At 36.8% G+C, this 22,646-nt stretch overlaps 2 protein-coding genes across 3 annotated transcripts; one reads left to right on the top strand and one right to left on the bottom strand.

Moving 5' to 3' along the window:
- Positions 1–4,422: 4,422 nt before the first annotated feature.
- On the bottom strand, positions 4,423–11,574 carry LOC114736401 (linoleate 13S-lipoxygenase 2-1, chloroplastic). The gene is made up of 9 exons (XM_028924208.1): positions 11,564–11,574; positions 10,449–10,834; positions 7,632–7,900; positions 7,303–7,540; positions 6,562–6,882; positions 6,392–6,477; positions 6,180–6,290; positions 5,777–6,078; positions 4,423–5,672 (listed from the first exon to the last, which is right to left on the bottom strand). Exons 2-9 carry the CDS (start codon positions 10,825–10,827, stop codon positions 4,643–4,645), a joined length of 2,736 nt encoding a protein of 911 aa, XP_028780041.1. The 5' UTR covers positions 10,828–10,834; positions 11,564–11,574; the 3' UTR covers positions 4,423–4,642.
- A 2,914-nt stretch (positions 11,575–14,488) lies between these two features.
- LOC114736404 (DNA topoisomerase 6 subunit B) lies at positions 14,489–22,410 on the top strand. Of its 2 annotated transcripts, XM_028924213.1 has the most exons (19): positions 14,490–14,774; positions 14,867–14,919; positions 15,204–15,301; positions 15,499–15,604; positions 15,888–16,025; positions 16,229–16,280; positions 16,386–16,450; positions 16,547–16,653; positions 16,761–16,863; positions 17,013–17,098; positions 17,178–17,374; positions 18,108–18,223; positions 18,346–18,431; positions 18,704–18,776; positions 19,271–19,362; positions 21,077–21,215; positions 21,298–21,392; positions 21,496–21,670; positions 22,132–22,410. In XM_028924213.1, exons 1-19 carry the CDS (start codon positions 14,693–14,695, stop codon positions 22,276–22,278), a joined length of 2,010 nt encoding a protein of 669 aa, XP_028780046.1. In that variant the 5' UTR covers positions 14,490–14,692; the 3' UTR covers positions 22,279–22,410. The 2 variants fall into 2 exon arrangements, with proteins under 2 accessions (XP_028780047.1, XP_028780046.1); XM_028924214.1 differs by lacking the exon at positions 22,132–22,410 and having other exon boundaries at positions 14,489–14,774; positions 21,486–21,642.
- Positions 22,411–22,646: the final 236 nt, after the last annotated feature.

The raw sequence follows: 22,646 nt of genomic DNA, 5'->3' as shown, positions 1-22,646 counted from the left end.
GATAGGGCGAAATACGTGAATGCCTAACATCACGGTGCTTACGAGGGATGGAAGTTTTGCTCCGCGGAAGCTACTTGATAAGATTGACAAACACTGAACAGCTAATTCGTCGTCGTCGTTGTGTGCTGTTTTAGCATTTTGTGTGGGCATATAATTTTGATGAATGAGAATGACTCCAGCTCTCTGATTAGTTCTGTTTTCTTTTCAGCTCCTCTTTTTGGATAAAATCCATAAGTTTTCTAAGATTCCGCGAGTTTTCATTCGTGTCTAATTAGACATGCTTCTTTATTTATAGACACACACACACGCACAATATAAAATGCATGTGAAATTCATCCCAACATTTTTATAGAGTTTATAAGAAAAGTGGGGCTAAAGATTTTTACGGCATATATAAATATAATCATTCTTTTTATGATGTATTTATACAGATATACTTCAAGGATTTTCTCTTTTGTTTTTTTATAAAAAAAGGTCAATTACCGAACAGTTATGTCATTTAAAATACATAATAAATTCATGAAAATGATTGAACCACACATTTTTATTTTGTATTTTTTTTATTTTTTAATCATGTTTCAGTTGGTACGAATCAGATAAATTCCTGAATAAGTAATTTATTTGATGACTGACAATATATGGAAAACTTCAAAATACGCAATATATACCAGAGAGGCAGAATGTTGACAAAAAAAAATGATTATTCAGGCAGGAGTATTCTGCCGTGTAATTTAACTAAAGAAATGCAAGTAAAAATTTGCCGAATTAAACAACGAGTGCGGACACAGGTGCACTTGTTTTTTAATCAATCCATATTCCATGAGAACATGAAAATTTAAGGGAATTCCCGCTTCACAAAAGCATTGAAGGAGTTCGACCCGTGAGTCATTTTCTGTGCCAATATCCGGACAGAACTAGAGTGGTTGTGTTAATGAAATACTGCCACAAAATTTGCCACCACAGAAGTCTTATCCAGACCGATCCCTCAAGGGTCGTTGATTTTTCTTTTTCCGGTACAGTTTTTATTCACGCAGCTCACAGCCACGCCTGTTTTTTTCATGGGTCTTTTGGTCATTGGTTTCATCGTTTATCACGTGGAGAAAGCCCAAATTAAAAGAAAGTTTTAATTAAGGAGCACAGTAGACGATTTATTTCAAACAACCCCCAAAACATTCTGAAATGTCACTGTACGATCAAATGAGTAAACTAACATTAATTTAGGAAAAGAAAAAACATTTTTACCCCCAAAACTCTGTGACCTTGAAACTCTTCCCCTTCTATCTGGAATCATTCGATAGCTCCAGTTCTTCTCTCTCTCACTCTAAAAAATTTGCTGTTGTGTTGAGAGAGATCATTTACTGTTATCATCATTCTAGTAAGGAGAGCCTTTGCCATCACTACTATTCTAGTATGTAATGCCTTTGCCGTCAGTGCTGTTTTGGTAACAAGAACTGTTGCTATCGTCATGATCTCTCTCTCTCTACGCGACATCTTTCATTGTCTTTTCATTCAAAAATTTTTGTATATAATATTGCAAATCTTTCTCTATTTCTTCTATTGTAACTTTTTCAGAGAGTGAGAAAGAGAAGAACTGGAGCTATTGAATATTTCCAGAAAAAAGAGAGGAAGAGCTTCAAGATCACAGAGTTTTGAGAGGTAAAAATGTCTTTTTTTTAAAAAAATTAATTTTAGTTTGCTCTTTTAGTCCTGTAGTTATATTTCATAATATTTTAGAGCTGTTTGAAATGAATTATCTACTCTGGTTCTTAATTGAAATTTTTCCCAAATTAAACCCGAATTACTTTCTGATATTCTGTGAATTACACTCGTTTTGTTCGTATTCATTTTAGAACGACTTCACCCATTTTTCTTTTGTGGCCAAACATCACCCATTTTTCCAGTTGCCTTTTTTTATCCTTTTCAATTTGTCATTAATGAAACGGAGGGTACGATGGACGCAATGGTCTGGATCCATCGTACAACACTGAGGTAGGGGCAGAGGTGGGGTGATCAAATTCAAACTCAAACATGATGAGTGGTTCTTCATGTGAGGCGGTGTGAATGGCATGTGAGAGAACAGTACGAAGGGAAAGATGAAAGATGATAACAGGGTAGGATGTTATGGGAAAAGGCAGACCAAAGGAGTGTAATCACGCCTGAAAAAAGCAGTGTAGTCACAAGACGGTCGAGTGGCGGATTGAACCGCGAATCCTCCCGAATCTGGCTGTTCAGATTTTGACCGGTGCTTCGGGGGATGTTGGGATAAAACCAAATTATAATTTGAAGAATAGTTTCTGGAAAATATATTTTTAAGAGAATAGATTTTGTGAAAAAGTGATTCTGATAAAGTAAAAGTATTTAAACGGGTGTCGTCAGAAGTATTTTTTATATGTGCTAATTACTAAGAAAACATAAATTGATATGATAATTAAATAAAAGATAAATTTTATAATATATTTTAATTTGAAGGAATAAAATTGTTAATAACATATTTTTTACCAACATAATTAATGACATATAAGATAATATAATTAACAAATAATTAATATATGTATATATATTTATAAAATATAAGATTAAATATGTTTATAAAAAAATAATTGATGGGTGTTAAAGTTATATTGTCGTTGAGATCTACTCTGACATGCATAATCATACTTTCCAATTTGAACTAGAGGGTGTTTGAATAAAAACCAAACCATGATTTCAGAAGTGCTTTTACGGTTTACAAAGTAAATATGTAGAGGAATTTGTCTTGTTTTACAAAAAAGTGCTTCTGAAACTATGATTTGGAGGTTGCCAAACACCCTCTAAAAACATAATGGATTCACTTTTTTTCTGAAACATGGTTTTAAATCCAAAACTATTAGTTTTTTATCTGAAACCGTGGTTTGTTAATTTTACTCTCTGTTTGGCAGCTTTTTATTCAAACCATGGTTTGGGTTTTCAAACCATGATTTGGAATGTTACTTAGACAGACCCTTGGTCCCGCGAGGTTCCTCTCTTGGGTTAGCCACCCACTGCTTCGTTAATTTGCTACCAAAAGGGTGTTTTTATTTAAAATAAAGTAAACGAATTTTACCCCAAATTACATAAAAATATTTTTTTCTAAGTAATTGTAAAGGTGCCAAACTCCCCATGAAGGCATGAATTGCAAATGATCAAGACATTTGTTGCTAATTTATTATGGATTTATTTGAAACTGAATTTATAAACACTTATAAGTATGTCTATATAAATTGAGATAAAACTCTCCTCACGTATTTATATTATTAAAAATTTATTGATAACTCATTGTAAACAAGCACTGTGAATGCAACAAATAAATACTTAAAGTGTTTGCTCAAGATTGCATTCTCACATCTAAAAGTACTTGTTTACATAAATTGAAATATTTTTTTTTCATATACTTATTTTATCTTCTGTAAATTATAATTAAAATTTTTCTTTTGAAAAATAATATTATGATTCCAAATAGTTACAAAATAAATATTTATGGCACTCTAACTATCTTTTTTTTTTTTGTATATATGATCCGGCGATGCTATCATTGTAAGGTAATTTTTATTTATATACTTTTATCTGAAAAGTGTAAATTTTTTAACCTAGCTCATATGCTCGCTATATTTATAAAAAGGTGGAACTCGTAACAAAGGGGACAAAAGCTTGGTATTATATAGGACCACAAGGTGCTAACTTGTTTGGAATTGTCATGACTTTATTTGGTTTTTTTTTCTTCCTTTTTTGCCAAACTTTATTGGGTTCCATCACCATTTCTAGAGAAGTTATATTTTAAAAAAATTAATACTCTTTCTGTCCTTATAAACTTATTTAACTAATTTGATTAGATTAAAAAAATAAATAAGTTAGTTAATTATAAAAAATATAACATGTTTTTCCTAAAACACTATAATCACTTTTTTTAATATCCCCCTCTTTTTTACTTGATATAGTCGAGGGGCATCCATAGAGATAATTTAAGAAAAATTGATACATATGAGAAATATGTCTTATATTTATGACCATGATCAACTTAACAATTAGATCCTATATTAAGAATCGGAGGAGTACTATATAAGTTAATTGGTTTATTTTATATTTCTTATGAAGATATAAATATTTTTAAAATATATATTTGTTCGAAAGACAAAAGCAACTAGGAAATAGAATTCATAAGACCTATGCCCAGAAGTCCTTTCTTTAACTGTGAGGAAAGGACGAGTAAAGGTTATGTTTTTTTAAGAACCAAATGCTTTTTTTCTTCCCCTTGAAAAGTCCAACGTCTCCTCCATATATGTTTAGCCGGGGGATGCATGATTAACTATGCTTCATGTCTCCATGATTTGGTTTTAATTTTTCAAAAAACTATAGAAAAACATAGAGTAATTGACCCAAATTTAATAAACAATTGCAAGCCTCAAGAAAAGTTTAAAATTATTCATTTCACTGAGAAAAATTTCAACGCGGGGGGTCCATGATTGGGCAATTCCATTGCGAAAAGGGCAAGAAAAGGCAATTTCTTCAAATGCGTATGCAGTTGCATCATAATTAAACTGTCATCAGCGAGTCAGATCTTATGATGGAAGCATTCCGCTACAAAAGTGACGTCAGAACTCATGAACCCGAACAGTCTGCGGCAACGTCAAATGGAGATACTGTAGGGAACTCCCTTTCCAGTAACTCCTGGTTCTTCAGAAAACGGCTTCAAAAGCTCATAAGGCACAATTCCAGCGCCGTTTCGGTTCCTCAGATTTGGATCCGCGTTCCTCAAATCGATCAACCCTTCAAGCTCTTTCAGCCGCCCTTGGAACTGCTCGAATGCACCCTTCACTATCGGATCCTCCTCCCACGCCGGCTCCATATGACTCCCCAGATACTCCTCGTCTGGTGAGTGACTCGACAGGATGTCCAGCACCGACATCACCGTCGTCGCCTGAACTTGCGAAGGAAAGCACCTCAATAGTGCAAGTTCTGGTTTGTTCATGAAAAGTTCCCATTCCGCGTCGGACGGGTCCTCCGTGGGCACATTAGTTCTAGCAGTGGTGGGCCGGTTCGGGAAATACCCGGCATACGCGTACTGCCCGAAATTAACCGCCGCGTGGTGGCCCGACGCTATCCAAACAATAGTGGTGACGATCTCCACGAGGTCCTTTGGCGTTTTAAGAACCGGCCACCAAGGCTCGTCCTTTTTATCCGCATGGCCTTTGGTTCGGATCTCTTCCCACCAAGCCTGGAGCTCTGAGTCCGACTCCACCAAACTCGGGTCTGGGTAGGAACGGTTGACATAGTCGGTGACCCACTGCTTGAGGGCGTCCCAAAGAACGAGGCCGTCTGTGGCATAAGGGTAGTCCTCGATGGTCAGCTTTAACCCGTGGGGAGCACTGGGGTCCTCCACCGCCAATCCCCTGTTGATGAGATCGGCGGGCAGGGCTTGTAAATTGAATTGCCACAGCTTGTCGTACGCGACGGAGCTAAGTTCGATGGAGTATTTTCCAGGAACGAAGTTGCTCTCTATGACTCCATCTGCGTTTATGAGTCCCTCACGAGCAAGGGCGTTTATCTCCATCGTGTATCTGAAGTGGGGATGCAGAAGCTTATAGATCGGGTGCATAGCACTGAGCTGCCGGTTTGTTGCAATGATATATGGTTCCGTACAGCAATGGGTGCGTAGCCTGAAGAAAACACAATTAAATTAATTAATGTTGGAAGATTTGGAATTGAATAGAATGACAAGGCCGCAATTTAAGTTAGAGTAACTGAGTAAGTTGTCACGCACCAGTGACTGACGAGTTGGTGGTAGCCGGAGTCATGGGCAAGGACGTGGGCTTTGGCAAGCCTCCAAAGCCAAATGCCGGTTGAGTGCCAGGCGGGGGTGAAAACTTGTCTCCAGTGCGGCTTGCCCTCCATAGGTGGCCGAGTCAGCTCGATGGCCAGAGGCCTTAGTGTGTTGTCTGGGGTTAGGAAGAACAATGTCCTTGAGCCATACAGAGTGGTCCCTTCAAGCTGCCTAACCTTCTCCACATATGGTAGAAGCAGATCATGGTAGTCTAGAATGAACAGCTTCTTTTGTTTTATGGCCTGACAAGTTTTACAACTTCATTATTTACGCATCCTACTCCATGCTTCATTTTCTTTACATGTGTGTGTGTGTGTGTGTATTTGGTTAAATGAGTTTTCACCTCTTCAACGGTTGCAAAACCTTTTATTTCTCTCTCGATGATTTCCGTGGTTATTGCTGATTCTTGTGGGCCATAGATCTTGGGGTCTAATGCACTTTTCAATGGCCACTCCTGCGGGCGCCGGGAGGGTTTTAGATATAGCCAGCTATTTGGAAAGATGTATATATCATTGAGCGATATATGGCTGAGGAAGTGCGCATATATATACGTACCGTAACCAATTGGATGCTGCATGGGTTGAGACCCGCGAGAGTTTGCCTTGCGAATTCCTCGTCCCTAAACCAAAAGAACCTGTCTCCTGCCATTGTAGGTATGTCAAAAATAATGAGTCAAGTAGTTTTAAAAAGGAGTGATGAGGGGAAAATGAGAGATATGTTATTACTGTCCATAGTAGGGGGCGTCTCAAAACGCAGAATGTCTTGTTCGGCGTCATTGATGAACTTGACAAGGCGAGGCAGAAGGGTACTGAGAAAGCCTTTGTTTTTAAGAGGAGGCAAGTTGATTCCCTCGTTGAAAAGATCATCAATGGATGAGAACAAAGGAAAGCCAAGAGTACTGTCGACCATGGTGGTCTGGAGCGCGGGGACCAGGGCATGCAATACCGAATACACTGTCTTCGTAGAAAACGTTAGCTGCTTCACTTCCGAGAAGGCTTCGTCTCTGGGCACATACACGCTGCTACTTCTTTGCTCTGATAATGGATCTGTTCATCGCCCGACTCATATTAAATTCTAGTAATTACAAGCAAGCGGGCCCATTCGAGGACCCTCTTCTATTTTGAAACCAGATTCAATGCTACTTTAACCTCATCAAATTTAAATTGTTTATATCTGATTTTAAAAGTTAGGATTTATTTTTTTCATTTTTATTTATTCAAAATAATTATTTTACTATAGATGAAATCTAAAATAAAGATAATTTATCAACTATTTTTTCTGTCAAAAAAATATTTTTTATTTAAAATAATTAATTAAAAATTTTAAATCTGAAACATTCAAATCAGATATAAATGATTCAGATCTGATGAGTTTAAAATACCGTTAAAATGAAAAGCACCGAAACTGATTTCATCCTATTTTTAGTTGTGCTTCAATAAAAGTGGAAGTGAAAGGGGGGAATTAACCTTTTCGACAACGGGGACGGCCGGTTCGACAACGCCTGGGATAGGGATGCTGGTGGCCGCCGAGAACGGGCCTCTTAAGGTTGTCGCTGCTGTCGGGATCTCCGAGGTCGTTGTACACGTCGTAATCGTAAACCCTCTCATAGCTCTTCCTTTCTCCGGTGCCGTTGCCCCTCAGTATCTTCAATTCCTCTTCCCTGATCCTCTTGATGCCCTCCGGCGTCTCCGACGGCAAGTACGACTGCTCCCCAACGTAAACCACATTATTAATGAGCACCGCATTAATAATAATAATTGTAGCCGCAAACTCGCAGTGAATAATAGTGATATACCTTGTTGGGGAAGAAGACCCTCTTGACGGGGTCGTCGTGCTTGGAGTGGACCCATGAGTTGCAGGAAAAGCGAAGGGGGCCGCCCTCGAAGCCGTGCAGGACAATGTCCTTGACGAACACTTCCTTGTGGTGCTCATTCTCCACCAACACCGCCCCTATCTCTCCGAACTCGCTCCCCACTTGTAATTCCGCCTCGTACTCCACCTCTTGATCCTCTTCCCCACTTCTGTGCACGAACCCTTTTATCGTCTCCTTCTCCAATCCCGTCTCTTTTCAATTCATTTCCACCATGCACAACCAAATTCTCATCGTTAATAATTCACTCATTTCAATTCTGCTTTCCATAACTCAAAATAAATAAAACGTGGCAAGGACTGACAGCGACTTTCATGTGCAATAACTCATGAAATGTCCTGTCTCCCTCTTCATTGCTTTACGCGAGACTTGCGATTCTTTGTTCGTCCTTTTCGATTTCGGCTTTCTCCATTCTAGTCATGGTGGGCACTCGGCCCTTTTCATGCTCGCCTCCATTAATACGCACTGCCGGCCGGACCACTAGTCCAGAAGAAAATTAAAGCATCCACTATAGCTCGCTTTTTAAAACAAAAAACAAAAAAACTTCTTCTAAGGTACCCAATTTTCTGAACCTTAAATTAATCCCACGCCCAGATTGCAAAATCCCCTCTGCTATTCAACTTATCTTACGTGGAACCAGGATCTTTTTTGCTAATAATGTATAAAACTACTATTTGATAAAACTCTTAATACTTGAAGCTATTACAAAGATAACTTTCAAAAAATCTTAAATATAAAGACAAAGTAAATTAGAGCCTTTCGTTTAAAACCAAATTAAAAATCAAACTAACTAGTATACTACCTCCAATCCTAATTATAAGAACTAGTTAACTAATTTGAAAAGATTAAAGAAATAAGTTAAGTTAGTTATTTAAAATAAACAGATATTATCTTTCTTAAAATATCCTTACTAATCAAGTGTGTTAGTTAAAACTACTATTATTAGAAGTATTACCTTAAAAAAATGCACAAATGTTAAAAATAAAGTGGATTAGAATTTTATATTTATAATCAAAATAAAAATCAAACAAAATTTTATATTAAAGACCGGAAGTAGTATTAAGGGTGTATTTGGATGAAATCAAACCATGATTTAAAATAAATTTTGGGAAGAATAGATTCTGTGAAGAATAAATTTTGTAAAAAAATGATTCTGAGAAGTGAGAGTGTTTGGATAATTATTATCAGAAGTACTTTTTATATATACAAATTACTAAAAAAAAAATTAATATAATAATTATATAAAAGATAAATTTAATGATATATTTTAATTTTAAAGAAATAAAATTGTTAATAATATATTTTTTACCAACATAATTAATAATACATAATATAATATAATTAATAAATAATTAATATGTATATATGTTTATAAGATATAAGGTTAAATATGTTTATAAAAAAATAGTTGAGAAATGTTAAAGTCATATTATTGTCGAGATCTACTCTGACAGGCACAATCATTTCTCCAATTTGAGCCAGAATGAATTCACTTCTCCTGAAACCATTCCAAAACCATGGTTTTAGCCCAAACCATGGTTTCAGATTATTGATCCAAAATTAATACTGTTTGGATGACATCTCACCAAAACCATGGTTTTACCTTCTAAACCATGGTTTTGCCTCCTAAACTATGATTTTGAGAGTTACCCAAACACATCTTAAGCAACAGATGTAATAGAATAATAAAGTTTACGAGGAATAACCTTCAAATTATGAACTACGTATTTCAAAGGCTTGACCATGTTAATTTTGTAGGCGATAATATCCTTGTAGCAAGAACTTGTAAAGTCAGCTCCAAAAAAAAAAAAAAAGAACTTGTACATGCCTGCTGCAACAATCGTTTAATTCTTGCAGAGTACGAGTTATGATTTTATTTTAAACGATAACGATAAAACTGTCTCGTTTTTTCTTTCCCAAAAAAGATCTAAATGTTAATTAAACTGCTGGAATGAAATGTAAATGACATGTTTTTATTCGTTCAGAAAAAATAAATTAAATTTATTTGTACTTTGTAATGAATTTGAGCTTTTAAACTAGTTAATTACAAGGTTAGTTCGAGGAAAATTAATTACCTGTAAATGATAAATTATGTAAAAGAAATGGTCATTAAATATAGTTTTCCAATTCTTCTTTTTGAAGAAAAATTCACCAGGCCATATAGCATGTTGAAGGCAAAACCATAATTCTTTTTTTCACAAAACAATTTAGTATTACTGATTCATGTTTATTTAAAGGAGTGTTTAGATAAAAACAAAATTATAATTTTAAAAGTGATTTTACGATATACGAAGTAAATATATAAATGAGTTTAATTCAATTTGCAAAAAAATAGTTTTGAAAACCACTTTTACAGTTTTCAAATCACCCCCTAAGTATCACAAACTTAATTAAAAGGAACACTCGCTGTAATTCTCCCCAAAAGCTTTGAACTCACTTTCAACCTAGTTATAATAGGAATGGATCGAGTCTCCCTAGGGCGGGTTTATAAAGCCGAGTTTAGTTGCGTAGGATTCTAGCTAGCTACTGCAAAGTCGGGACTGGTCCCTGCAAGATCTCACTACGATCAAAGCCTCAGCATATTTGAATTTTTTTTAAAAAAATATATGGTCCAGGTCTCCCTCCATATTAAGCACTGCTCCTCCCGTGCTGAAGATATAAATTATTTATATATAAAAATATTCATGTATGAATTATTTATAAAAGGAGTTTTTAATTTGCTGTTTGTAGTTCGCACTTAACTGTGTTCGAGCTGGGCGCTAAGGAGCTCCACTTGCAGAGATTGACCGAGCAGCTCCTTGATATCATCGATCCCTCGCTCGATACCAAGTTCTGAGAAATAACCTCCAACAGTTCGCAGAACTGTTAGGGTGACTTTAACCCTGGTCGATTTATTCGCCGTGTTTTCTCTTCCAGCTTCCCCCACTGCGGTCGCCGCTTTGAGGTCGGCGCCACTGCTGCTGCACCTAACCCTAGCCCTCGTGTGTTTCTTTTGGCTTCGGATCGAGCGTCCCAGCTGGAACAGAGGACTTTTGCCGCTCTGCAGACTTATCCGTGGCTTCCGAAACACCAGATGGCCATGGCCACAGCGTGGCTGCGTGATCGCCAGAGGCCTCAGCATCACCTAGCTATGGAAGACTCGGATATTTCCTTGTGATGATAACGCTGATGGATGTATGGAGGAAGACTGGAAGAGTACCCAGTACTCGTTTGGTCGCGTGTGATGTTCCGCAAGGTCTTGTGAACCATCATTTATAGAAAATAACGCCACACGATTCTAAACTCTTTTTTTTTTTCTTTCTTTTTTAAGTCTGAAAATAGCATCTAATTACGTCTGTCACTCTCACGCTTGCGTTTGATAATGGGACATCTATCTCTAGATGCATATAGGCACATGGGCATTATTAACTTTTAGAGAAATTAACGAGTAAGCGCGATGTATGGAGCTTGGTTAAAACAGGTGATAATGTTTATAACTTAATTATGAATGAAACGTCTTCCAGCTGTTTTAGCATAATAAAATCATTTGGTTTTAAAAAAAAAAAGCAGTAACTAAAGATATTAATAGTTGGGACAGAGAGTATCTTGAAGCTGCTTGGTGAGGCGTCAATAATTCACCAGATGGTTGGGAAGATGTGAATCCTCGCGAGGGGAGAAGGCGGAATTAAACTTATAGTCGAACTCAATCACAAACAAATCAAGCCAGCCCGCGGCGCTTACTCTTCTCAACTTATTTTAGGCTTAAAACTATTCCTCTTGAATTTATATAAAATCTATTTAATTAATTTATTTAGTTGGATCAAAAAATTATTAAATAAATTAGTAATATTTAGTGAGGCCAAAAACGTTAGTATCACTTATCATCTCATTTAATAAATAAATTAGATATTTAAATCACGAAGGGATGAGGTGATAGCAGTGATGAAGAGGTGGCTAACGCTGATTGGCGTCCCAGACGTTGTGGTCCAATCCACGGCTTTCTTAGTACCGTCGTGATAATATTTTCCGGGGCGGGGCCCCTTCTCGACTGCATTCTTAGGCTTTAGCGCAGTGAAACAGAGCTCGATTGTTAACAAGGAACGTCTGGCATGCAATTATTGCGACCCTACCAGGTCCCATCAGCATCAACAGAGTCGCTTTCACGCACGTGCGGAGAACAAAACTCGTTTTTAATGCATGACCCCAAATCTAATTTTACAATGATTACTTTTTTATGCTATTTTTCATTATGCAAACAATAAATCATATTTTAAAACTTCAATGTGACAAATTTTGTTGGGGGGAACCAAAAGAGCCAGTTATGCCACGACGACGGGGCTGTAACAGACTGCTTTGTTATTAATCAAAGATGTAAAGGCATAATTCCAACTGATTAAACAGACCACGCTCTGCTACAATTAAAAAGATGTGAAGGTATATATAAAGCCAGCAAAATGTTGGTTCGACCGAGTAGACAGACAGGGTATGAATGGCAATGCCCAGGTGAAATGGCTGATCCAAACTGATCGATCACCCACGGTTTTTAGCTTGAACAAATACAAAGTTCTAATTATTCAGTAATTATTTAAAATACATTATTTATATTTTTTTATCGATTCAAGTAAGGCCTTATTTAGATTGATTTATTTAAATACGCATGAGTACATTTTACTTAAATCAAGATAAAACTCTCATCACATACTTATTTCGTATTTTGTTAATTATGATTGAAAAACCATATTATAAGCCATTTGAAATGGGCCCTGATTCCTGCAATATGTTTCTTTTCGGATTTGAGCAATTTCAGAAAAAACGAGTGTGCATGCAATCATATAATTGGAATCGTGATTTTTGGATCAATAAATGGATATTGTAATGCCTGAGCGTGCATGTGTGGATATCATCCGCTTTGGTTTGAGGTTGCTTAATCCGACAGAGGGAAAAATATCGGGCGGGGACCAAATTTTTTGAAAAAGAAAAGGATGAAAGGGGATTAAAAAATATCAACGGAGCGGACGAATTTTGAAGGGGATGTACATATGGCAAAGATTTCCATTGGGGCAAGGGGCATATGAAGCATATGAAGCATATGTAAGTCATAGGGCTAAAAACGAGATAAATAAGATTAGAAATATCGGTGTGTACTGTGTATACACGGTGGATGGAAAGCTGGAAACAAACGGTCACTCTGACACGTAAGCTGGAGGAGCCGCGGATTCCGTGGTCCATGCTCGCATCACGCTGCAGTCTCACCCAAACAACGCGCACACCTCCACCCACGTTCTTATTGATAATAATCTTTTAAAATCAGAAATCATTAACTAATTTTAACTATTTTTAAGCAGATATATCTTTATATTGAAAGCAATTCTGTCTGTTAAGCGCTAAATATAGAATTTTTTTAATAGAAATTTAAATTTTGGTTCGCTATAACTATATTTCTTAACATTCCTTTGATATGTCGGCCACACCTGGGGCCCAGGATAAGCGTAATAAGGCTCCATCTTTGGGACAACCTGAGAATCCCATTCGTCAGTCGTCACGTTCTCTTATTGGGCTTCTTCATCCTCCCATTAATGTCACCGAGCCCAACACGAGCTACCAACTGTTTCGGCCCAAGGAAACAACAACTCCAAACTCTTCCGTTATGTTTGGCTCGACGGAGGGAAGGGGAGGGGAGGGATTTTAATCAAGGGAAGGGGAGGGGAGGGGAGGAAAGGGGAGGGTAGCTATAAAGAGGAGGGGAGGGAGGGGGAAGGGAGGGGAGGGATTTTAATGATCTCCTGTTTGAATTGATTGGAGGGGAGGGGAGGGGAGGGAGCAATTTTAATAATACCTTATTTTGTTCTAATAAAAAATTGACTATTTTAGCCTCATAAAATTTAAATGAATTTTCTCACTTTTTATTTTGTTAATATATAACTATATATATATAATACAATTCACTAATTTTGATTTGCAAGATACAGTCACACACTTATAGAATATCAAGACAAAAAGTCACAAGTGATAGATTTAAATCAGAGAAAAGACCTTGAAGGTGAAAGAAAATACCAACGGCCTCTTAGAATTAGAAGAGGAGAAAAAAAGTTTACAAATGCTCGCTAATTTTGGAGATAATTATCTTAATAACCTCTTATTAGATACTCAAAAGAACTCTCTTATGTAAAAATGTTTATGACTGATTAGAGGTTAACAAATCGAAAGGGCATATAAGGAATTAAAATATCATCTCTCACCTCCCCTCTAAAAAACCCCATTTTTGGAGGGGAGGCTAGAAGGGAAGAGGAGGGGAGAAGAACCCCTCCCATCTTTAAAAAACATCTTAACCAAACAAGGAGAGGGGAGGCTCCCCTCCCCTCCTAAAAAATTATACCAGCCAAACAAGGGGAGGGGAGCACTCCCCTCCGAAAACCCTGTACCAAACATAGTGTTCAACTCCGAGGAAAAATGTACTGAAAACATGTCTTTTACATCATTCCGGTGTCCTGATGAAAATTTCTCCACGCACACTGATCCCTATTCTTATTCTTCTTCATTCAAATATTTTTTGATATTCAATAACCATTTAAATACATTACTTTAGTTTTATTTGGCATGTCGACGATTACAAAGTCAGAAGTGATCATGGTAATTAGGGTGTTTTTATATTTTCATTCTGTAAATAATGGTTTATTTATAATACTGTCGTAGGGAGATGGACTGATATATATTAATGGTGGCTACACTGAATAAAGCGATAAATTGATGAGGATCCATTAATACAACTATGCTTTTAATAACGCCGCGCGAGGTAAACGAAATTCGAGCTGCTAAAAGGCTCCAAATGTGACGTGAAGGGCGGCAAGCGAAAGCCAGGGGCAAAGGGAGGTCGGGCGGGAAAAGCTCGCACCGCCAAGTGCCAGCTTATTCCGATTCCAAGTTCACTGTTCTGAGTTTTGAATCCTCTGTTTTCCTCAAGATCCTGTTAATTAAGATTCCCAGGGTGCAATTTTTGGTCACTTCAAATGGATAGTGAAAGCCCAGGCGAGGCAAACAAAACCAAGTCCAAGACCCCCCGAAAAACAAAGGAAAGCCTTCTGAAGCAGAGTCTGTCTCTCTTTCTCTCTCAGTGTCCGCATCACTGCATTCTTGAATTCTTTCTTTCTCTTGATATGTTCTTTTGATTTTCTCTTTCCTAGAATCTCCGGCCGAGTTCTTCGCAGAGAACAAAAACATAGCTGGATTTGATAATGTAAGCATGATTTTGTATTTCCTTCTTTTCCTTTGTTAGCTTTATTTGCTGCGCCGTCAATTATCTGGATTAGTTTTTTCGTTTGACAATTCACATTAAACATTGCAACAAAAAAATAAAAGGTAAAACGTAGCAGCGAAGACGATGATGCATTCTAAGTCACTGGACTCCCACACACAACAGCACAAGTGATTGTGCTCCTTAATCTATATTTTAGTGGCGTTTTTGCGCGCATGCGCATGTACATGTATTCTTTTTCCTCATTGAAATTTTGCGGATTTCAGCCTGGGAAATGCCTATATACCACTGTCAGAGAGCTTGTTGAGAATTCCCTCGACTCAGCAGAATCTATATCTGAGCTTCCCGTTGTTGAAATAATTATGTAAGTATGCGTGTCTTGCCAGCAGAAAAAAGTGATGCGAACAAGTAGGTAAATTGATCAGGCTGACGTACATGCACTGAGCACCTCCGTTCATATGGCCATCAGTAAAATATGCATTTATAATGCTGCTTCTTAGCTTTAAGTTATCTTCTTTATGCATCCATAAACGGTATGCCCAATGGGCTCGGCTCTTGCAGTGAGGAGATAGGGAAAAGCAAATTTAATTCTTTGATCGGACTTGTTGACCGTGACCGGATTGATGCAGAATTATATGATGATTATGAAACAGACAAGGCTCGTGAGGTTTGTTTCCTTTTAATGTGAATTTCTTGTTACCTTCATTGTGTTAGATTCATACGTTGACAAAAGTCAGAATTGTACTCTATTTTCAGGCATAGTTTGATTTTCTATAGATTTTCAAATTTTTTACTGTATAACCATGTTTTACTCCTAGTGGGCTAGTATGTTGTTTATGGCTGTTGATTGGGTAGACTCAGAAGCTGTTAATTGTTTATGGCTGTTGATTTTACCTTGAAGGCTTCGTATGGTTCAGTTATACATTATTACATTATACTTTTCCATGCAGAAACGGTTAGCAAAGGAGGCCCGTGCTCAAGAAATACAAGCAAAGAATGCTGCCCTTGGAAAGAAAGTGAAAGAGCCCGCAGCTTCCAAGGGAATTAGGGGTCGAGGTGAGGCTTCTTTTTACAGGGTCACATGTAAGGTATGTACGATTTCTACCTTTAAGGCTTTAAGGTTTCTTTTGTGGTACTGTATTAATGGCATGATTTATTAACTACATGCTAGTTAATAAAAGTATATAATATCCTTTTGAATTCTAATTTGAGATTCTTAATGGTTATTTCCTCATTAATTTCTTTCCTGCAATTGAACTAAAGACAAACTCATGCCAGAAACTTATTGCAGGATAATGGAAAAGGAATGCCACATGATGACATCCCAAATATGTTTGGCCGAGGTCTGTCAGTTGCTGCCTTCCTCAACTGCTGTGGAAATAAGTTGTCTAGACACTAGATTTTTGTATACTATTTTGAGAATGCTTACAGCATACCTATTCGTGCAGTTCTTTCTGGGACAAAATATGGCTTAAGGCAGACACGAGGAAAATTTGGTCTTGGTGCAAAGATGGTATTGGCAATATGCAATATTTTAATCTTTAATTGGTAGTTGACATGTTCTGGTTGTCTTTATTGATCTGTGTTACTGTACTATTCATATTCGCAGGCTCTAATATGGTCTAAAATGAGCACTGGGCTTCCTATTGAAATCCTGTCATCAATGAGAAACCAAAGTTATACTTCATTTTGCAGGCTGGATATAGACATTCATCAGTATGATTTAAGTTTTTGCAATCTATCATTAAAGAGGAAAAAAAGTTATTGCAAATCACTATATTTCAACTCTCTCTCCACATAACAGAAAATGTTTTAAATTTCAGGAACATTCCACATGTGCATTTACATGAAAAATGGGAGAACAAAGATCGCTGGCATGGAGCTGAAATTCAAGTGGTCATAGAGGGAAACTGGACAACTTATCGTGTATGTAATACTTAGTTGGGACATAATTTAGTTATTTAACTGCACATTTCAGATTTCCAAATTATGTTTTGTCATGCTGATGTATTTTAGTTGGGGGACCAATAATAATATTGATCTGTACATATAAGCTCCTTTCTTTTCATTTGCAGTCAAAAATATTGCATTACATGAGACAAATGGCTGTTATCACTCCTTATGCACAGTTTCTATTTAAATTTGTGTCCGATGCGCCTGAGTATGCATCTGTCTCTGGTAAGATTTTCTTTCCCGGCACAACTATGCACTATTATCTCATACTAGGTCTTCTTTGGCAGTAAGAATGTCACTATAAGGTTTGCTCGGAGAACAGATGTAATGCCACCAGTTCCGCTTGAGACAAAGCATCATCCATCATCTGTTGATTTGCTGCTAATTAAACGACTTATTGCTGAAACTTCGAAGCAGAACCTTTTGCAGTTTCTGCAGAATGAATTTGTGAACATTAGCAAATCCTATGCTGAAAGACTGATAGGTAAAAAGATTGGGATCTTAAACCATGGTTCGATAGATTGTCTTTGTGCTCCTTATTGAGTGCTTATTTATAGTGTTCGTTCCTTGCTTTAATTTTGCAAGGTGAGGGACGAATCTCTGCTTTCTTGGAGTGTGATGGTCTCAGATGGTTACTGAATGTCCTTGATATCAGGATCTAGTGAATAAATGAAAGATGCTATCTTAGCAGAAGAACACCAGTTTATCCACCCATGCATATTTTACCATCTTTTATATTCTTTTACTTTGTATCATCTATCGTGTATTGTGTAGACTATTGCCATTTGGTTTTTACATGTTAGAAAGATAGATTAACTTTCATCTGGTACTGTATTCTCAGACTTTTTGCCCCTGGTCTCTCTATTTAACTTTACAGCAACCATACGATGTCTATGAAACTGCAATATCTCTCGTTTCATTTAATTTGATGATATTGACCTGTGGGAGTGACAAAAGCATGTCTAATAACATGAATTGCCTTCACTTGTAATTGACTGATGTGGCAAGTTGCATGCTTTATGGCCACTTTGCATGCCTTTTTTTATCCTGGTAGCTGACGCTCATTAAAATTACTTTTATATTTTGGGTTTCGGGCAATGGTTCATTGTAACTGAGATCAGGCAGAGCATATGTTTAATTAGCCACTTGATTTTTTATTGCGAGTAATTGAGATGCTCCTTACTTGAGCTACTTTCTACTCTCTATCTCTGTACCAGGGGAAATGGGTCCTGATTTCAGCCCAAAAATGGCTGTGAAGTCTTTAACTTCTCAGCAGATAGTACGCATCCATCAGCTGCTTCGTCAAGCTAAGTTTGATGATCCTAGTGGTGATGTAAGTTATTTAGCCTGTAATACAGACCATATATTGTGTTATGCTTTTTCCATTAATTTTTTCTTCTTATATTCCTTACTAGTGTGATTTGACGATGCATTGTATTTAATATGGATTTTCAGTGTCTTAGTCCTGCTGGTGAATACAATCTTCGCCTGGGAATCATAAAAGAGTTGCACCCAGACATGGTTGCAACCTATTCAGGCAGGTTGTGATTTTGGTGTGAAAGTTTTCCTAGATTACCTTTTCTGGCTTTCTATAAATTTTACATCTGTAATTGACATAGTTTTGAACCTTGTGGATGAATGGCATTTAACTTGCTCACTGTCCTTTGTTGATAGCCCTGAAAGAAACATGGATGCTGTTTGGGCTAGATATCCAGTTGGAATTTCTTAATCTTAGCTTTATGCTTTCCTTTTCCAGCAGTAAACGTTTCCTGTTTCCCAGAAACTAATTTTTCTGTTCTTGCTACTTACACAGCGCCCAAGTATTTGAAGGCCACCCATTCATTGTTGAAGCCGGGGTTAGTGTAGGCGGAAAAGATGTCAAGCAAGTAATTTCCCCTTCTGCGAATATTTATTTCTTGAAAATATTTTTCTTAACAATTCTTTTTCTTAAGTGTGAATGGTATTACAATAAGCAAAGATAAAAAGAGTCAAGGTCAATGATTACCTTAATACCTGTTATCAAGGTTTCTTGGTGGATTAGTAAAGAGCTCATTTTATGCCCTATAGAGTTATTGCTGAGATCGTTTGTGGTAAAAATATCTGTAAGTTACTCATCCAAATTCATTGGTTGCTCGTCATAAATGTGCTTTGCTAATTGTATAAGATGGCTGAAATTTAGCCAACTAGGCATGGGCCCTTATAAGTTTGAAGAATGAACCACAATGTTCATGGCTTATGAATTGTGTTGTTTCCTGTAGAGTTTATATTATATACAGATCTATGGATTAAAGAATTATCAAGTGCATGTTAGAAAGTGATGTTTTATTCTCTTCTCATATAATAGATCATCAGTCATGAAATTAATACTTCATGTTTCTAGGGTCTGAATATATTTCGATTTGCAAATAGGATACCCTTGCTTTTTGAGCAAGGTGCTGATGTTGTCACCAGGAGTGCAATGAAGAGAATCAAGTAAGTGTTAACAAAAGCAAATTGTTTACTTTTGTTAATTACTTTTGTTATGTTATGAGTAAACAATAGTAACAACAAGAAGAAGCCTTATCCCACTAGGTGGAGTCGGCTACATGAATCACATGACGCCATCGTATTCTGTCAACAACCCAGTCTTTAGATATGTTATTGACTAGGAGATCTCGTTCAATGACCTCATTAAGCGTTCTTCTCGATCTTCCTCTGCCCTTTTTTATGGGACTTTATCTTGTCTGATCCACCCTCCTCACCAGGGCTTCCATTGGCCTTCTCTACACATGTCCAAACTATCTTAAGCGATTTTCAATCATTTTCTCTTGGATAGGTGCCACATCGACTCTTGCCTTGATATTTTGATTCCGAATCCTATCTTTTCTTGTATGACCACACATCCATCTCAACATCCTCATTTCTACTATCCGGATTTTGTGCTCTTGTTTTTCCTTTATTGCCCAATATTCACTACCGTACAACATAGCTGGTCTTATAGTAGTCTGATAAAATTTTCCTTTAAGTTTTTCAGGTACCCTCTTATCGCAAATAACTCTGGTAGCTTTCTTCCATTTTAACCAGCCAGCTTGTATTCTATGAGAAAGTCTCTATCAATTTCCCTATCCTCTTGTATAATGGATTCTAGGTATTTAAAATTTGATACTTGAGGAATGATTTGATCCCCCATCTTCACCTCCAAATCCCCATTGCCTTGCCTCCCCCCAAAATCACAATGCATATATTCCGTTTTGTTCCTGCTCAAGCGGAAACCTTTCGACTCCTAAGTCCTTCTCCATAACTCTAATCTAGTGTTAATCTCTTCTTTTGATTCCGTTATGAGAACTATATCATCAGCGAAAAGTATGGACTTAAAGATTCTTTCTTGAATAGGTTCAGTTAGAATATCCAGAACAACTAATTCTTTGTTAGGTTAGCTACAGGGATCACACAAGAATATTGTACTCTATCAGTAACTAATTCTTTAGATATATCATTCACCCAGAGGTTTCGATCAATAATTTCCTTGAGTGTCTTTCTTGATCCTTTACATTTTTTTATTGGGCCAAAGACTATCTGTTCAACCTCATTATTGAAGCTTTTAATGGCCTTTACTTGTGAACGGACCACCTTAAAAAATTGTGTCATTTTCTTCGTGATAAATGCCATGCCAACTTTTCCTCTAATATAATCATTATCGATACTATATTTTCTTGTATGACATGTCCACTTTAACATTCTAAGGCTCATACGATACACAGAATGAAAAAGAATAGAGGAAAAAATCAAAATGAAAGGAGTTTGTGAAGACAAGAAATATCCTCATGCTTTTATTTTTCAAATTTTAAAAACAGATAGATATTGTCGATTAGTAACTCAAAGGACATCATAAATATCGTGTGAAGAGGATGAAAATAGAATACCTTTCGATGGTCGTAACTAATTGGGTTATTAGACATTTTAATGAAACTAATCGCGTGCCTCTATCATCAATGGATCAGGAGTTCGACTCCCGTTGTCTCCTCTCTTAATTAAAATTATATTTGTATTTCATCTGCCACACTTCAAGCTTAAAAGGCTTACATTTGACAGGTATTAGAAAGATAAATCAAAATGATAATGGCCTTATGCTTTGGTAGTTTAAACTTAGTTGAAGTCATTTTTGTCAATCACTAGATATGTAAAATCTTATTGAATCCCTTTTCAGCTGGAGCAGTTACAAAATCAACCAGATGCAAGATAAGATTGGTGTTTTCGTAAGTGTTGTGAGCACGAAAATTCCCTTCAAAGGGACTGGAAAGGAATACATTGGAGATGACATAACTGATATTGCTTCTGCTGTTAAGGTTGGAAGTTTTGAACTAGGATTTCAGTTTATGATTATAATAATGAGATGTATGCTGTAAGCTAACTATACCATTTATGTAGTATGCTATTCAGCAGTGTTGCATCCAATTAAAATCCAAGATAGTAAAAAAGATGCAGGCCCGAGAGCAGCAGGAGAGGAAACGAAATCTAAGCAAGTACGCGAATATCCTTTTTGCCTCTCAGAATTGCTGGAATCAATTGATTGATGCTTTGCTTTATTTTTGTGTGAATTGATAAGTAATTTTTAGAAATTGGCAGGTACATTCCAGATGCTAGTGGTGCAGTCTACAGCGTTTTGAAAGAAATGGCACAGTCGCATGCATCAAAGAAAAGTCGTTACAGTGATGACAATGTGGAACTTCTGAGGAAAGTATCTGCTGGTTTAATTACTAAAGAAACACTGAGTGAAAAGCTTGCTAAACATGTTGAACAGGTATGCTACTTAGTGAAACGTATGCAGAAAAATATAAGCTTTATTATAAGTTACAAACCCAAGGGCTATCTTGGATCTTGGGCGGATGGAAATTGTCTGTGGAAGTCATGTTCTGAAGAAACAGCCATGGCTTGTTTGTCATGTAAAGTTGCCCCTGGCCCCTGCCTTAAGTTTATGTTCTAAGAAATATGGTTATCCACGAGCTACGAAAACGGTCTTAGTTATATTTCTGCATAATAGAGAATCCTTGGTCAATGACTGGGAAATATACGTACAAAACACCATAGAGACCTTCAAGCAGTACTGCTTAAGTTTTTTTTTTTTTTTTTTTAAATTAATAATTCTAATTTTAATTTTTTCATATCTTGCCACAAAAGAGAAAAATAATGGGGTGTGGGTCCTGGGGAGGGCGCTTGAATTTTAAATTTGTCACCGAAACTTAGTATATATGGTGTATGCAGGTGGACTATGAAATGGCGTTGGAGTATGCCACGCAGAGTGGAGTTAGCGAGGAACCCAGGGAAACAATATATATTCAGTCACTTGAAGCTGAAAATAAGACGATTGAGTTGCGTGCTCCATTCTTTGTCTTCAGAGTCTTTCAATAACAGACGACAAAGAAAATTTGTTTTGCCAAATTTAAGTTTAAACTTGTGTCAGAGCATTATCGTACAAGAAGGAACAGTTATTGTATCTTTTCGTGTTTTAGAAAAAGGAATGAATTTAATTGTGTTAAGGGGTGCTTGGGTGAAGATGTTTTTAAAAGTGATTTTGTGTTACAAGAGTTTTGTTTTAACTTGTAAAAATATTTTTTAGAAGAATTTTTTTTTTGGATAAATCAAACATCCACTCTAGATGTTTGAGCCAAAAAAGTTGCTGCTACGTACTCTACATGTTTATGTAGACTAGACTGTATGGGAAGTGAGGATGGTATATGTTGGTACATCAATCCTTGCGATATAATGAGGCTTATCTT

This window comes from Neltuma alba, unplaced genomic scaffold, assembly GCF_004799145.2.
Source record: "Neltuma alba isolate B1F8T4 unplaced genomic scaffold, ASM479914v2 tig00013334_pilon, whole genome shotgun sequence".
NCBI lineage: Eukaryota > Viridiplantae > Streptophyta > Magnoliopsida > Fabales > Fabaceae > Neltuma > Neltuma alba.
This window is presented reverse-complemented; position numbering and strand designations above follow the sequence as displayed.